We start from the raw sequence: 14,632 nt of genomic DNA, 5'->3' as shown, positions 1-14,632 counted from the left end.
TAATCTCGGGTTCTAGCTTGTGTCGGTAAGTCTTGTTATCAGGTCGTACCGACCAAAAAAAAGTTATCACAGGGCCTCGTGGCCTGATCGAGCTGAACTCCGCAAGGGGTCCCGTCTGCAGCAAAGACTTACGAGCAGCTAAACATACACCCTGGTCACCGCAACTGGGGGGGGGCCGGACACTTTCTTTTTTAGCAAGTTCTACTTACGGATATCGTTCTGTGCGTCATGACAGCAGTATGATGCTGCTGCTAGCGAAGCTGAGATGCTCTGGGGTAATCTCCAAGCTGCCAGGGACCGTACGAGCCATGTGCAGAATCTTTTTTAGCGTGATGGCTAACGTTTCGGGATTCCTTAATCGCGAAAAGGTCTGTAGTGCTTCGAGCTTCAAGGTCTATAAAGATGCACATCACCCCCTCTCTTAAGTCGAAATTATCCTCATCACACTACAACAATCACAAGCTTCAAGCACATCTCTAAACAATAAATCATTCGATCAATTCCACAATCCATCCTTTAATATCATAGAGTCGTTGACGACCTCTAAGTTCAATAGTTTTTTTATTCTTTCTATATCATCTTCATATTCTCGTTTCTAGACAACAAAAGTTCCTATTCACTGGATCGCGATATCTTCCCTTCAGCGATAAAATAAGCATCTTGTGTTAAAACCGAAAACATTAGTAAACAGAGCAGTTCTCAAAAGTTCCTACATCGACAAACGACCTAAACATAAAATGGCTGTTTGGTCTTCCCTAAAGTATGCCGTTGTGGCGTCCTGCGCCATCGGCCTCACTCAGGTTGAAGGCCTGCCAACTGCCGCTCCCTCCACTGGCATGACAGAATGGGGTATAGCTGATAGACATAGTCTATTCGCCCGTCAGCAAAATACTGTCATTGTTACTGGTGCCCAGGGTACCAGTCCTTCCGCTAGACAGGTCTCCGTCCGCAAAGAAATTAGACAACTTATCAACAACCGGGATCAGAGCGAGTTCCATCTCTTCCTCCTGGCTCTCAGGAGAATGCAAAATATGCGAACCGATGATCCATTATCCTACTACCAGATTGCTGGTATTCACGGCAGACCATACATGCCGTGGGCTGGTGTAACTGCTCCACGCGGTACTAACACCAACACTGGATATTGTACACATGCCGATGTCCTTTTCCTCCCATGGCATCGTCCTTACCTCTCTCTCTTTGAGCAGAGTCTTTGGAGCAGTGCCGCTGCTGTCGTTGAAGAAATCAGACAGTCTGGTAACACCCAGTTGCATAAGAAATATAATGATGTTCTTCCATCAATCCGACTTCCATATTGGGATTGGGCAGCCGATGCTTCGGTGCCACGCGAAGTTGGCGAAATGCCAACCATCCAAGTCGAAACCCAAAGGGGTATGCAGACTATTCCTAACCCACTTTACACCTATAGATTCCAGACCAACCTTGCCGAATTTTCCGCTGTCCAACCTTTCGGTAGCATGCGTGAGACCTATCGCTGGCCTAGCCGTGTTAACACTGCAGATGGATACATGTCGCAAGGCGCCGCTCTCAACAATGCCATGAGAAGACTTGCCGGTGATCTAAGAAACAGAGCTTACCGACTTCTCAGCTATGGTGACTTCAATACTGTCGGCACCCGAGTAACCCCCCCTGGTCAGCCAGCTCGAGACTCTCTTGAAGGTCTTCATGATACCATTCACGGAACTACTGGTTCTGGTGGACACATGAGTTTCGTCGACAACGCTGCGTTTGACCCAATATTTTGGCTCCATCACGCCAACATGGATCGTCTCTTCGCTATCTGGCAGGCCGCCAACCCTGGTAGATATACCCTGTCGGGATCTTCGGCCGGAACTTATGCTATCCCTCGTGGTACCCAAGAGCATATGAACCTTCAGATGCCGCCCTTCCGTTCTTCTGAAAACACCTTCCACACGCCTGCTGGTGTTACTCGCCCTGAAAGCTTTGGATACTCTTATGTTGAGACTTTGAATCAAACTCCAGGAAACGTTATCGCCGCTGTCAACAGACTCTATTCCACAGGAACACCATCCGGAAATCTTGGCACTGCTGTTCGCGCCGCTAAGCACAAGCGTTCGAACATGAGACGCCAAGATGCTAAGCCAGCTGATACCTTGAACACACCACCTTCCGCAGACGCCCTCACTACAGTTCAAGACAAGGTTGTTGAAAACAAGAAATACCAAGATTGGGAGACTGAAATCAAGGTCAACAATGCCGCTTTGAAGAGCAGTTTCAACATCCACGTCTTCCTTGGAGACGTTCCAAGTGACTCCAAGACCTGGGCCACTGATAAGAATCTCGTCGGTACTCATTCCATTATCACCACCGTTGATGGTGGCCATATGGACTCTGTCGTCGGTGGTACCGTTCCTCTTACTTCTTCCCTTCTTAACAAGGTTGTCGCCGGTGAGATCAAGGATCTTGAAAAGGAAACCGTTGTCCCATACCTCAAGAAGAACCTCAAGGTCCGAATCTCCTTGCCCGATGGAGAGTCTTCTGAAATTAAGTCTGTCGATAAGCTTGTCGTTCAAATCGCTGTCGCCACTGTCGCCCTCCCAGCTTCGAAGGAAGAATTGCCAAGCTATGGCAAGTACGAAGTTCAGTTTGATGCCATTGATGTTCCAAAGGGTAACTTTGGTGCTTAAACCTATTAGACTTTGGGTGTAATTTGATATTAATGGACGAGACGTATACGACCTAGACGAAAAGAGCTGGACTTGAAATTGGTTTGGGATTTAATAATAATGTTTCATTGCATTGGATCGGAGTCTTCTCTTACAGTTTTCCTTCTTCAAACTTTGCCCCCCTTTTTTGACTTTGTATTCAGGCATGCATAGCATATAGATTGTCTTTCGTCCGCATCTGTTTTTTGTTTTTTTCTGTTCTGCATGCATATGTTCATGATCTGTTATAGTTAGAGTATATTAATGCAATAATTTGAATCAAAAATTTCTCGAAAAGCTTGAAAGTTTATCATTGTGAGCGGTGTCTCCAATTTAGCGGTTTTCTGGGAAGTAGGAAGCCATAGAGGTATTTGGGCAGCCTTGTAAAATTTGATATTTAATATTCGAAGACATAGCTGACCCGAATAACACCCAGCTGATTGAACCAATAGTCTCAAGGTACGTGCTGTAGTTTGTTCGGGGTGGGCGTGTACCCACAGTGGTAGTATTACTAACAGGTGGAGGCGCCAGTATTCTCTTTTTTTTAAGAAGCAAAAATATTAATACATGTAGGATAGCTCCAACCTCCTCCGCCTCGCGTCTTCCTCACACACTCTCAACTACACCACCATCTCCATCACCACCTCCCTCCACCACCGCCACAACCACCCTAGCTAACTACTAAGTAGACGAGCAAGCAAGGATGTAAGTATGTACGTTGGAAAACAAGTAGGCTTTTCTTCGGGAAAGTCAACAGCTAACGAAACAGGGAATAGGCAGCGGTTGATTTGGCATCGATTTGAGCTTTGCGAAGGGAGAAAAGGAGGGGTAAGGCAGATCAGCGGGGAAATAAGACAGGGAAGACAGGCAAGCAATATAGATCGATGAAAATGGAAGAGAAAATTTCGGAAGACCACGAGAATCGATTGATTGTTCATACACCCGCCCTCCCGCGGGGTTATATCTTCTAAAAAAAGAGGAAAAAGAAGGAGAAGAAGATTGTAGGTAATCCAGCAGCAACAGCAACAACACATCATTCCATCTCCGCCTCAGGACCCACGCTAACTCCCAACATCCGAAGGTACTCCGCCAGATCATCGGAGGTGACAAGATCTACCCCAGGGTAGAGTTCACTGGCCTGCTCACGAGTCAAAAACATTAGACAATCCCTTCTCGTGTCACGGGGAAGGGAGTGGTGCCCACCTTCGTCATCGTTATCGATGGTGGAGGGGGCATGATGGTTAGGAGGGCCTTGAGGGTTGCGTGTGCGGCTGCGTGTGCGGCTGCGGTGGCTGTTGGCCCCGAGCAGAGTTGAAAGCTCTGCGCCGGGAGGGCTTTGGGTTGCGTCTGGGCTGGTAGTGGTGTTTGGACGGATGGCAGGGGCAAGTGGTGGGGTCTGGAGGGGAAGCTCTTCTCCAGCGGCGGGGGGCTGCTCGGGGAATTCCTTGGGGTTTGAAGAGGGGAGGGGAAGAGGGTGACCACCGGCTAGATCCTCGGGGAGGATGTTTCCTATCGAAGACTCGTTTTCTGAGTCTTCTGAGTCTTCTGGGGCTGGGGCAGACGAGGTGGGGAAGTTGGAGCCTGGGTCGATGATCAACGTTGACTCGTCGTCGCCTCCGGAGCGATGATAGGGGTCTTTTGGGGGGTTGTCAAGATCGGGCCGGAAGACCCTTGGGTTTTTGGAGTGAGGGTTGGGCTTTCGGGCGGATTTGACGGCAGCCTTATCGCCAACGGTACTGGCACCGTTCCCCGAGGCCTCCGTGGCCCCAGCCGCAGGATTCTTCAAAATACCCTTGGGAGGTTCTACGGGCCTCCTGTGTGGCAAGATGATGGTATTTTCGACTTCAGACTCGGAAGAGTTTGAATCGGCATCAGCGCTGCAGAAACAGCTGGTGGAGAGCTTTTTGAGTAAGTTACACATCTCGTGTTATTCTAGCTCCGATCAAGAGATATCAGACGATTGACTGGGTAGTTTTGAGTCCTTGGAACTGTGGGCGAGTTAGCGAATTAAGACTTGAAGATCTACAATACGGATTCTTAGCAAATAAAACATACGGTGGGAGTGAATGCTAGGTACACCGAAGAGTACGGAGTGTTCTAGTCTTAGTCTCTAAACCCCGCGGGATAGAGTTAGTTCTCTTCCCACCAACAAGTTTACAGCCTCCCCAGACCTCACGGCGTCGGGATACAAACAGACCTAGGCGAAGCCTTTAACTAAAGGTATTACCTACACACAAAGAATGAAGCCAGATAACCGAGACTAATTTGAATGGTTTAAGGCTCGAGCTACCAGCCAGTTTTTAAAAAAACACCGCGTTAGCGAAGCCTTAGTCAATAGCGGAACCGACATGGATCCAACAAGACGCGACAGAACCTAGGGATATCAAGAAGTCATTCAAGAAGGATGGCACTTACAACGAACTTAAGAGACTTAATTTAAAGTCTTGAAGTTACGAAAGATTCTGTGTCCTGATTGTTCCTCTCTCTCTCTCAAAAAAAAGAAGAAACTATATAGTTAGCTTTGTACCCCGGAACCCGCCGCCTCTAACCAGAAACTGAAACTTGCGACAACATAATTACGGACGCGACCTAGCCTCGAGGCCAGACGCTTGCACAGCAATCAAAGGACGCGACCAACGGCTCCAAAATATCGAAAAGAAGGATATATACTTACGAATCAATCCAAAGTGCCGATCTAGAAATGTAATCTTTGTTGTAGCAAGAAGAAGCTCGACGATCGAGGGTGGAAGAATCGGATAGTGATCTTGAGGTTGAAGGTGTATGTGAGGATAAAAGATGGAAGTAGATTATAAGTTTTCGAGACCCGGTGCCTGATTTTGTGGGTAAGATTGGTGGTATTCGTGGATTTTATTTATTTTGAATTCGTTGCTAACGATTTCTTTTGCTGCAGATGACTTCATAACGGGCTAGGGACGGAAATATAGGACTGTGGAAGAGGAATGAAGCGGGATATTTGGGGTTAGAACCCCCTTTGCAAGATTCTGCGGTATACCGGGAGCGCAGAGCTTAGTATCTTTCCCGTGTATTCAAAAATCGCTATACGCATCCTAGGGGGCTTCTTACGGGTGGATAGTTTGACATCGTATATGGTATTACAATATAACTCTGGATCATATCTACAATGGTATCTACAAAATCACCTGACAACAAAGTCTGATTCCGTGGAGGTATCATTTTTGTAAAAGCTTGGGAAATTCCTTCATCGTAATACCTTTATTAACATATTTATGGTATACTTTACATGCACAATTCGCCAATCACATTGCTAATAGTGGTAACTTCTAAAAGGAGATCGAAATTGCTTCCTGTGCGGCGCTACCTTTGGTACCGAGAAACCGAATAAACTCGCGATACCCGGCTAATAGAAATTCCCGAGCCAAACGAAAGTACTGGCGGCGATCGAATCCAACCCATCAAGGGTTAATTCTGCATCATTAGTTCCTGGATTTTTTGGGTTGTACATGTTAGTTTCCTTTCCACCAATTCGTTGAATTTAGGGTTTGAGATAAGGTTTTCTGGCTGTGCTTTGTGTAACGAGATTAGTCAATTGCATTTTGAGTGATTCGGGTATGGGAGGGGTAAAATGCGGGGCGAGGTGCAGGAGTTAAAGCTGGGATGCATGCTGCGGTACTGACTATCACATGCATACTTAAGTACTAGGTATATGCATATGTACCGTATCCATACCATAATACCCTTGAAAGATCTCGGTTGATTGCAAATAGGACCTTTTCAGCTGGGATTGGGGGTGGTACGTACACCTATTGCTCGTGTGACCTTGGAGAACAACGTTGACAACACTCTTTGGTCGTATACATGATTGGAGTTATTTCGACTGAAGGAAGAGGGATATTATGATCATTTTTTGTCTAGAAACGAAATTTCCCGAGCACGAGAAAGGCATAAAATCAATCGAAGCCCTTTTTTTTCCGGAAAACTCCATTTTTTTGGTGGAGTTTGTGTTTTGCCGTTTTGATGGCGGCGCTGTTCAACACAGAACTTCGTCAAGGACTTTGTTGGATTTATGGAATAGGAAGGTGGCACAGAGATTTTGGCCAATGAGAAGAGTTTTAGCGGTGACAAGGAAGTCGGAAGTGAGCATGGATGTCGATCGTGAGGGCGGGATCCTTTGTACGATGGCTTGATGAGTAGCTCTAGCTAAACTCTAGCTAGACTGTGTTTATAAAAGCATCCCTAAAGTTTCTATAGGGTACTAGATTAGTCGGGAAACTGCACATTAGAAAGCTCGGACTTATAATTAAATCGGATGCATAGGTGTTAATGGCAGGCGCAGGGGATAAGTGTTCGTTCAAGACAACTGATCTTGGTTATTATGCGTGTATAGCTGAGCCTTTATGCGAAGGGGTTTTCTGCGCGGGAAACAAGGTTTTAACGTATATGGGGGGCTCTTAATCGGCCATGGAAATGATTCGCTATGATATGTACTGTACTGCGGTTGGCAACAGGAAAATAAAGCAAGCGCGGCCTGAACGGTTATCTCGTAGATTAGAAGTACAATTCCCACGCCCAGAACCTAGAACTTAACAACAAGGTTTCAACCAACGACCAAAGCTTTAACAACTAGCCACTCAGCTTCCCAACCTTCCTCTGACCCCTTAGGCATTAATTTAAAGAAACCCGTAGCAGCTCTAATACTCCTCTCCTCACCATAAACGTCACATCCGAACAAACTATCATAAACTTGTACTATAAATCCTTCGGTATTCTCCATATCACTCCAGTACCAAAACCTCTGGCCCTCATCATGTTTAACCGCATAGGCAGCACCCACGTGATCCGAATAGACATGCTCGATGGGGACAAGGTCTTCGTCTAGGATTGAATGCGACTCTGAGATATAAAACGGGTGGTCCATCAATTTTTGTGAAGTGGCGAGAATGGGACGGTAGATGTTTATGATACGCATTGAAAGTTTTCCAGATGAGATCTGGGAGGCGATTGTTGGTGGTAAATGGTGGCTCGCGAGGAGTAAAGCCGACGAGGGGGTTTGTGAAATTTGTAAAGGGTGGGAGATCTGTGGAGATGGTAGACCGATGGGGTTATTTGCCTTTAGAAGGTCGGTCGAAAAGATCGAGATTTTGGTCGGGGAAGGGACGTGACGAGTGATTATCTCCGTGGTTGTGGTGGCAACTAAGTTGGCTATCTCTGGATCTTGTAGATCGAGTGGGTATGGTAACGGGGGGAGGTGGCGGAGGGGTTTGAAGGAGTGGAGGCCCAGGTAGAAACGGTGCTCTTTGTTTCGCATGTCACGGATTGTGACTTTGATTGGGACGGTGCCGAAGTTTTTGATTCCCGTGCCATTCGAGTGGGCGACTATAAAACGGGGTGGAGAGCCATATCTCGGTGGGGTGTAGAAGTGGACCGGTCGGGTGATGTCCCCGTTGACATGAGGGATTGATTCGGAATGAGGGTCGTCACTTGGTTGTGATGTAGGAGGGATAGTATCCTCAGAGTCGGATCCTTCGATATTTGCGACATTGGCCAGACCGGAAAGTGTCGTTGGTGAAGTAGGAATGGTCCTTGCCACCGTCATTCTAGATCGATTGAGACTTGGAGGTCTTCGATTTGGCTGATAAGCTGGTCTTGGTGGGGGATCGCTATGTGGGTTTGGTGGTGGTGTACGCTTTGGTTGTGGTTGTGGTGGTGGTGGTGGTGGTGGTGGTGGCGGTGAGTTTGATTGTGAGCGTCTGGAGCTGGTCTGGGCAGCGTTTGTCGGGGTTTTTGAGCGGAACATATTTTCTATCGAACGACAACAAAGCTGAGCTCTGAACACAAGCTTAAAATGACTTTGACAAGAAGAGAACAAGATTGGAAATGAAAAAGAATAAAGTAAACGGACCGAGAGAGTGTGACATTTATACACAGAAAGTGCTTGAGGCTTTGCAGCGAATGTCAGTTAACACTCAGAGCAGTATTTCACCAAGCCTCCCTTGTCGCCTCATGATATCACAGAGGAGAAACAACTTTTATCGCACGGGTTATTGGACAATGGCCCTATAATGCCTAATACTATAAATATTCGGTCTAACGATACAGAATATTAAGTAGGGTTGAGAGCCAGAAGTACGTGAGAAAAGAAAATATATACAAAGGTTATAAAACGGATTGTAGGGAACCGCCGTACTGGCATGCTCGCGAGAGGTTATATCAGGCCTCCAATTCGAAGAGTCTATCCATCTTAATGCTTCTCCCGAGACTGCTTCTAGCTACGTAATCCTAAAGTCAAATGAGAGCAGAAAGGAAATTATATTAGGAACCGATCATGGGTTAATGCAAAGAATAACTATATTAATTTTAATAAACTACCCGAGTATGTACAAGTTGTAAACACAATGCAGTACCAAGAATCACTGAATGTTCTAGAATCTCAAGAGCAGCAATCGTTCGAGAATTTCGATCGAGAATATCGAATCCATACAGTACTGAAATTTCTATCCAGCAATAGTACCGGGGGGGGGGGGTATATACGCCGTACTATTCTCACTGCGAATACCCCAAGATCAAACTCTGTGGGCGCAATGCTATTCCGTGACAAGTTTTCCGAGCTCTTTGAGGAAAGAGGGTAATCCTCCACCCCTGTATTCCCCTTTGATCATGTGGGGCTGATCTTCCAAACGGGAGATATCTAAATGAACACGGCGACAGTAAAAATGCTGTGCGCATAGTGCTCTCTAGTGATTAAACGCTGAAACTCTGTAGAGACCGGAGCTAGGGTAAACACTGTTTTCGTTTTCGACTTTGACCGTGTAAAGATGGCTTCCTAAGATGATCGGCATGAAACTAGTATTCTTGATCGATGCTGCAAAGTTGCCTTGATTGTTCTAGTTTTGAGGTCGGTGGAGCTGTTCCTTGGTGAATTTTGAATACTACCGCCCAGGGATAGCTGATAGCTGCCGCAGCGTATAGCGAGATTGCTCCAGTGCCTTGGTGATACAAAGGTGACCAAAGGCGCACGTGCATGGGCACTATATCATGGGCTTGTCGTCTTCTCTAGTGCCCTACCGTCTCGCTGGGTTCTTTGGGGACCTCGTTCACGGTTTCTTGTTGGGAAACTTAAGGCGGTGAAGACAGTGCGGCTATTGAGTTTCCCCGAAGCCAATAATCATAGTTTGATGGCTTGTGATTATGATGTGGCTGGTTATACTTCCTCCCCAAGCCACCTTAATGTACTCCATTCTTGCCCATAAATCTTTCCCACAACCCTCCAAGATTTTCTTTCACGGCATCTCTACCTCACCTTCGCGTCACCTTACCCTCTTTTCACCCTCTCATCATCAATCCTGCTAGAATCGGTCCCTTAGACCCGCATCAAGGATCTTTAGACGGTATAACCAGGCCGAGAAGAGCAACATAGTGACGAATCGAGGTAAGCTTCAAGCTCCCGTTAGACTCCTTCGCTCCCATCGTCAAAGTCCTTTGGGCCCATAGTCAACGCGACTTTCTCATTTGGGCGTCAGGCGTCAGGCAAACGGCGACCCCAATCCTCTCTCAATCAACCTCCCATCTACCCCGAACATAACCTATTTTGCTCTCCCCGATCCTCTCCAAACGCTCCTCGCTCCTCGCTCCTCCCGCATCTTTGCCTTCCTTTTTGTTCGATACTTCCTCTGCCTGGGCCATCGTTACGTCCCGAGCACCTCTTCTGAGAGACGGTGGGCTCATCGAAGGTCTGCTTGATTTCACCCAAACGCAAAAATTCCCGCCCCTCGCTCCCCGGCAACGCCCCCTAGTTCTCCTCCGAGACCTCCTCCCCCTATCAACTGATTGGCATTCTAGCTTCAATACCGGCATGGGACGATGAGGGATCTGAACTCCAAATCGTTCCCATTTCATTACCAATAACTAACACATGTCGAGAAAAGTTCGTTGCTAACCGTTATTAAAATGTGAAGTCTAGGTTACGTTATTGAATGTTAGTACCAGGAAGGAATTTGAATCGAATTGACCATCAAGAAACTGTTGTAAGTTCATCTCACCTTATCTTTGCCAGATTCCCTCTTTTATCGCTTATAAGAGTGACTGGCGACTTTGAGTATCGATTCATATGTCAGGCCCCGGGGGACCATGGCAAAGATTTAGTCCTTACCTCAAGGATTCAATGCTTCCTTGAGGCACCGTGAGAATGATTTCTGCCAAATGAGAACGGTCAGCTAACTGGTATAAATTAAGTCACGACAGACAAATCGTCAAGATGCCTCTCCCATGGAAAAAGAATAGCAAGAAGGCGCCCGTACCTGATGAAGCCCCCACACTCCCGCCTCTCTTGCCTTCCTCAACTTCGTTGGATGAGGTTAGGAAAGCTATGGATGAAGTTGTGGCGCGGCGAGCTTCCGACGAAGCCAAAGAAGAAAAACTAGCTGCAAAAGGGGTCGAACTGCTTGGCGCAGGTGCTTTTCTTTTCGAAGGGAGGGTGTACCGTGAGCTGTCGAAAGGGCGGTGGGATGCAACAGAAGCCACAACAGCTGAAATAGCTGCTCTAAGGGCAGCAAAGCAAGAAAACACAGCTACTCCCATGGACCCACTCTCTGCCGGGCAGCTGATGCCTGCACGGGAGGAAAAAGGCTTCGCGAAGCTCAAGACTCTTTTTTCAAAGAGCTCGAAAGGTTCCAATCCTCGTGGAATGAGAGGGGGGGACTATGAAGGGGAAAGATATTAGAGTCCTGCAAGAAACTGCCGAGGGCCTGCAAGGAGGATTTATTGAGAGGGAGAAAGCCGCCAGACGGGGGTGTCCACTCCAAAATCCCTTCGTTAACACGCCAAGCTCGTCTGTCGATATCTTCACCCAACAGAGCGCAGGCGAGAATCCAAATGTTCATCGTTCTTTGGTCCCGCATTTCGCATCCATCAGACCGTCCAGGCCGTGCGTTGATCTGATACCGCTAAACATGGCGAGTGCTCGGGGGGGCCAGGGAGGGACCAGATGCCTCTCTGATATCACCATTGCTCGAAGGAATGTTTTCCCACCACAAAGCTTATGTCTTCTGCGCCCTGGAAGTCAGTCGGGGATGTTTACACTTTCAGGTGATCCGAATATCCCTCCACAGCTGTTAGAAATGTATTTCCCAGAGGGCTCGTGCATGGATATCAGCAGGGATATTGCGATTACACTGTACCGCGATCTTTACGACCGCATATGTGAGCTGGAATCGGAGGGGCCGGAGCCCCAAAACAAAACGAAGCCCTCTTCGAAGAACTCTAGTGATAGAAAATACCGTTTTAGCGGGGAAAAAGGTTGCAGGACGGACGATGTTGCAAGCTCCGGTACTGACATCAAGGTAGAGGAAACCAAACTTACCAAAGAAGGGGACAAGCCTTCGAGTACTCTCAGAAGACGGGCGGTTATTAGTAGCCGGAGCTTCATTGATGCGGTGTTGACAGGAGAATGTTCAGCCAGGAACTTGGGGAGGGAGGATCTGAATGCGAGTCAAGAATCTAGAGATAATGCTGTTCCAGAACATGATGACGGCGACGGTGATGTGATGTTTGTCAACAATGAGAATTACGCTCAACAAGTGGATCGAGATGTTCACGACCAACTTAGCAATCTTTACGCTCAAGGTAGCTCTTTCAGAAAGTCAGTTGCCAATACCTCTCGGCCCACCTATCTTCCATCAACCTCTCCCATCAATGAACACCAACATTCATCTCAGACCATTCTGGGGATTTCGTCAACCTCCCCCAGCCAGTGTCTACCAATCAACCTATTTGAGGTCCAGGAGCCTCAATTCCCCACATTCAACCTCGAATCTGTTCCACGGGGAGCCTTGGCTGCTGCCATCATGGAATTCCCGGCAAGGGATTCCATTGAACAGTTTGTCATGACGGAAGGGTACCAAGAACAACCCACCACCGCGGAAAACGTTCTAAATGTGCTTCCGGGACTGGACAGTGGTAAGAATAATCTTAAGATTTCTAATTCTCGGAAACAGAGTTTTCTAACGAGACGTGTAGATTCCAAGGGTGATGAGATCCTGGCTGAGCCGCTTGGGGGGATTATCGTTGAACGAGAGTTCAACGAGATCTTCCCACGGCTCACGGGTTTTGCACCCGTTGGCCCGTTCATCCCGGTGAGGGTCCGCCGATAAACTCCCTGGTCGGGGCGACCTCGATTGCTGGGTCTTCGGACCCCTACATTGCCCGAGCGTGGGTTGCCAGATATGGCACCTGCCGCCTAGTCGGCGGTCAGAGAGGGCAATACAGCCGATCCAGTGCCGGAGTGCGTCCCACCTTATGACGCGGGGGACAGATACCGCGCTGGGGGGTCTGACAGCCCCCCTCTTGCCCTCGCGGGCAGTTTATTTGTTGCGGAGCCTCGTGCTCCACTCCTTGAAGAGGAGTATGAGGACGTCGCCATTGTGGCGGCATCCTCAGCTGGAGGTAGGTACTGGGGGGGTGAGACCTCCTCAGTACCGCAAGATAGTACTGGCAGGAAACCAGATGGTTCCTTCCGGTGGCCTGGTATTGACTACTAGGCCACTACACTTCCTGTTTCTTGGCCCGTCTCCTCGCCAATCACGCCCGTCCGCCGTCGCGTTTTTTCTTTCCCTCCTTCCCCCACCATTTTATCCCTTTCCTCTCTACTCCCGACGAAAACCGTTCGCAAAAGGCTCCAAAATAGAAGATCCCCCAAAAAAAGACACTAATCTTCATTGTTCTTTTTTCGAGCCAGTAAATAGCGATCCTCTTTTATGTATAGTACACTATTGAAGGCACGCTGTTTCTTTCTCATTCCAAAACTTCGTCTCTTCCATCTTCTCTTCCCCATTTGACAGTCAAGTTCCTTGTTTTGATGTTACTGCCTAGCTCTGCAAAAGTTTCTTCCAAAGTTTTCCGAAAATTTCTATATCTGGGTTTACGGTAGATTTTTTGCGTGGGGCTGGGTACGAGACAAGTTTACGGTATGATACTAACTAGCAGCATGTTACAGCGACTGCAAGTCTCTCCGAAGAGCCGATGCACCAACTGGCGACTACTTGGAAAATTACTATTAAAGATTAAGGTCTTTTATGTGAGTTTCGCTCGCTTTCTTTATTTTATCATCATCAAAACTCCATACTGTAGATACATCATAGCCAAAATTTTCATATGCACATTATATTCGCTTTCTTAAGCCATATTTTCCGTGCTTCTTGTCTCATGTTTTTGCTGCTGGTGTTTTCCATCGTCCGTTCTGTGAATCTTTATCTGTAATCGGGCCCGTTTACACAGTATATTCTTCTTTTCCAGCTGTTTTTCTTTAGTCTGAGCGTGGCGCAAGGTTCTTTTTATATGGCTATATAGCTATTGACTTTATACTTTAACAGTCCCTACTCGACTTGGATCTCAAATTTCAAGTTAGTCTCCCTTGCCATTTATCCGGACGAATACGTATCCGCCCAAGATAGCTAGAGGCTTATCGGATTCGAAGAACCATCCAGGCCCATTGCTAAAGCGCGTAGATATCTTTCCTGACAGTGAATTTTCAAGCCCAAATTTGACGGACGCACCCCGCTCAGAACACAGTAATGCGTCCCTTTCGAAGTTAGTTGAGAACAAGATTACTATGTTTGATATTAGCTATAGTCCTGTAGGAGGAGTAAAAGCAAGGACGCCGACCCAATGCAATACGTCACAGGTGCGGGGGGCACCCCCACTATTGAAGCTATTCAAGCCACACTTGCACGACCATCTGCCACAATCGATGCTGAGCGTCCCCCCAAAAGCAAATATGAAGTTTCCCTTTTGCCTCCTTGGGATTCAACATTGTCCCTGAATGGGACAACACTTCCATTCAGAGTTCTCAGAGTTGTGCTACAAGTTATTTCTTTTTCTTCTTTCCCCCGTCTTTGTGATATACCTAATTCCTACCCACAGTTCTTCCTCCCTCTCTTCTTATCCTCACTACGTATCAATTTTTGACCTTC

At 47.3% G+C, this 14,632-nt stretch overlaps 5 protein-coding genes across 5 annotated transcripts; 3 read left to right on the top strand and 2 right to left on the bottom strand.

Annotated features, from left to right (window-relative positions):
• Positions 1-737: 737 nt before the first annotated feature.
• Positions 738-2,669, top strand: AOL_s00169g221 (uncharacterized protein; the record flags this gene model as incomplete). Its single annotated transcript, XM_011127578.1, has 1 exon — positions 738-2,669. The coding sequence occupies one exon, from the start codon at positions 738-740 to the stop codon at positions 2,667-2,669; it is 1,932 nt and encodes a 643-aa protein (XP_011125880.1).
• Positions 2,670-3,720: 1,051 nt separating this feature from the next.
• AOL_s00169g220 (uncharacterized protein) lies at positions 3,721-4,608 on the bottom strand (the record flags this gene model as incomplete). Its single annotated transcript, XM_011127577.1, has 1 exon — positions 3,721-4,608. One exon carries the CDS (start codon positions 4,606-4,608, stop codon positions 3,721-3,723), a length of 888 nt encoding a protein of 295 aa, XP_011125879.1.
• A 2,655-nt stretch (positions 4,609-7,263) lies between these two features.
• On the bottom strand, positions 7,264-8,463 carry AOL_s00169g219 (uncharacterized protein; the record flags this gene model as incomplete). Its single annotated transcript, XM_011127576.1, has 1 exon — positions 7,264-8,463. One exon carries the CDS (start codon positions 8,461-8,463, stop codon positions 7,264-7,266), a length of 1,200 nt encoding a protein of 399 aa, XP_011125878.1.
• A 2,457-nt stretch (positions 8,464-10,920) lies between these two features.
• On the top strand, positions 10,921-11,385 carry AOL_s00169g218 (uncharacterized protein; the record flags this gene model as incomplete). The annotated part of the gene is made up of 1 exon (XM_011127575.1): positions 10,921-11,385. The coding sequence occupies one exon, from the start codon at positions 10,921-10,923 to the stop codon at positions 11,383-11,385; it is 465 nt and encodes a 154-aa protein (XP_011125877.1).
• A 229-nt stretch (positions 11,386-11,614) lies between these two features.
• AOL_s00169g217 (uncharacterized protein) lies at positions 11,615-13,201 on the top strand (the record flags this gene model as incomplete). Its single annotated transcript, XM_011127574.1, has 3 exons — positions 11,615-12,620; positions 12,681-12,796; positions 12,905-13,201. The coding sequence occupies 3 exons, from the start codon at positions 11,615-11,617 to the stop codon at positions 13,199-13,201; spliced, it is 1,419 nt and encodes a 472-aa protein (XP_011125876.1).
• Positions 13,202-14,632: the final 1,431 nt, after the last annotated feature.

Source organism: Orbilia oligospora (assembly GCF_000225545.1).
Source record: "Orbilia oligospora ATCC 24927 unplaced genomic scaffold scaffold00169, whole genome shotgun sequence".
Taxonomy (NCBI): domain Eukaryota; kingdom Fungi; phylum Ascomycota; class Orbiliomycetes; order Orbiliales; family Orbiliaceae; genus Orbilia; species Orbilia oligospora.
Note: the sequence above shows the minus strand (reverse complement) of the source record. Positions and strands in the feature narration are given on the sequence as shown.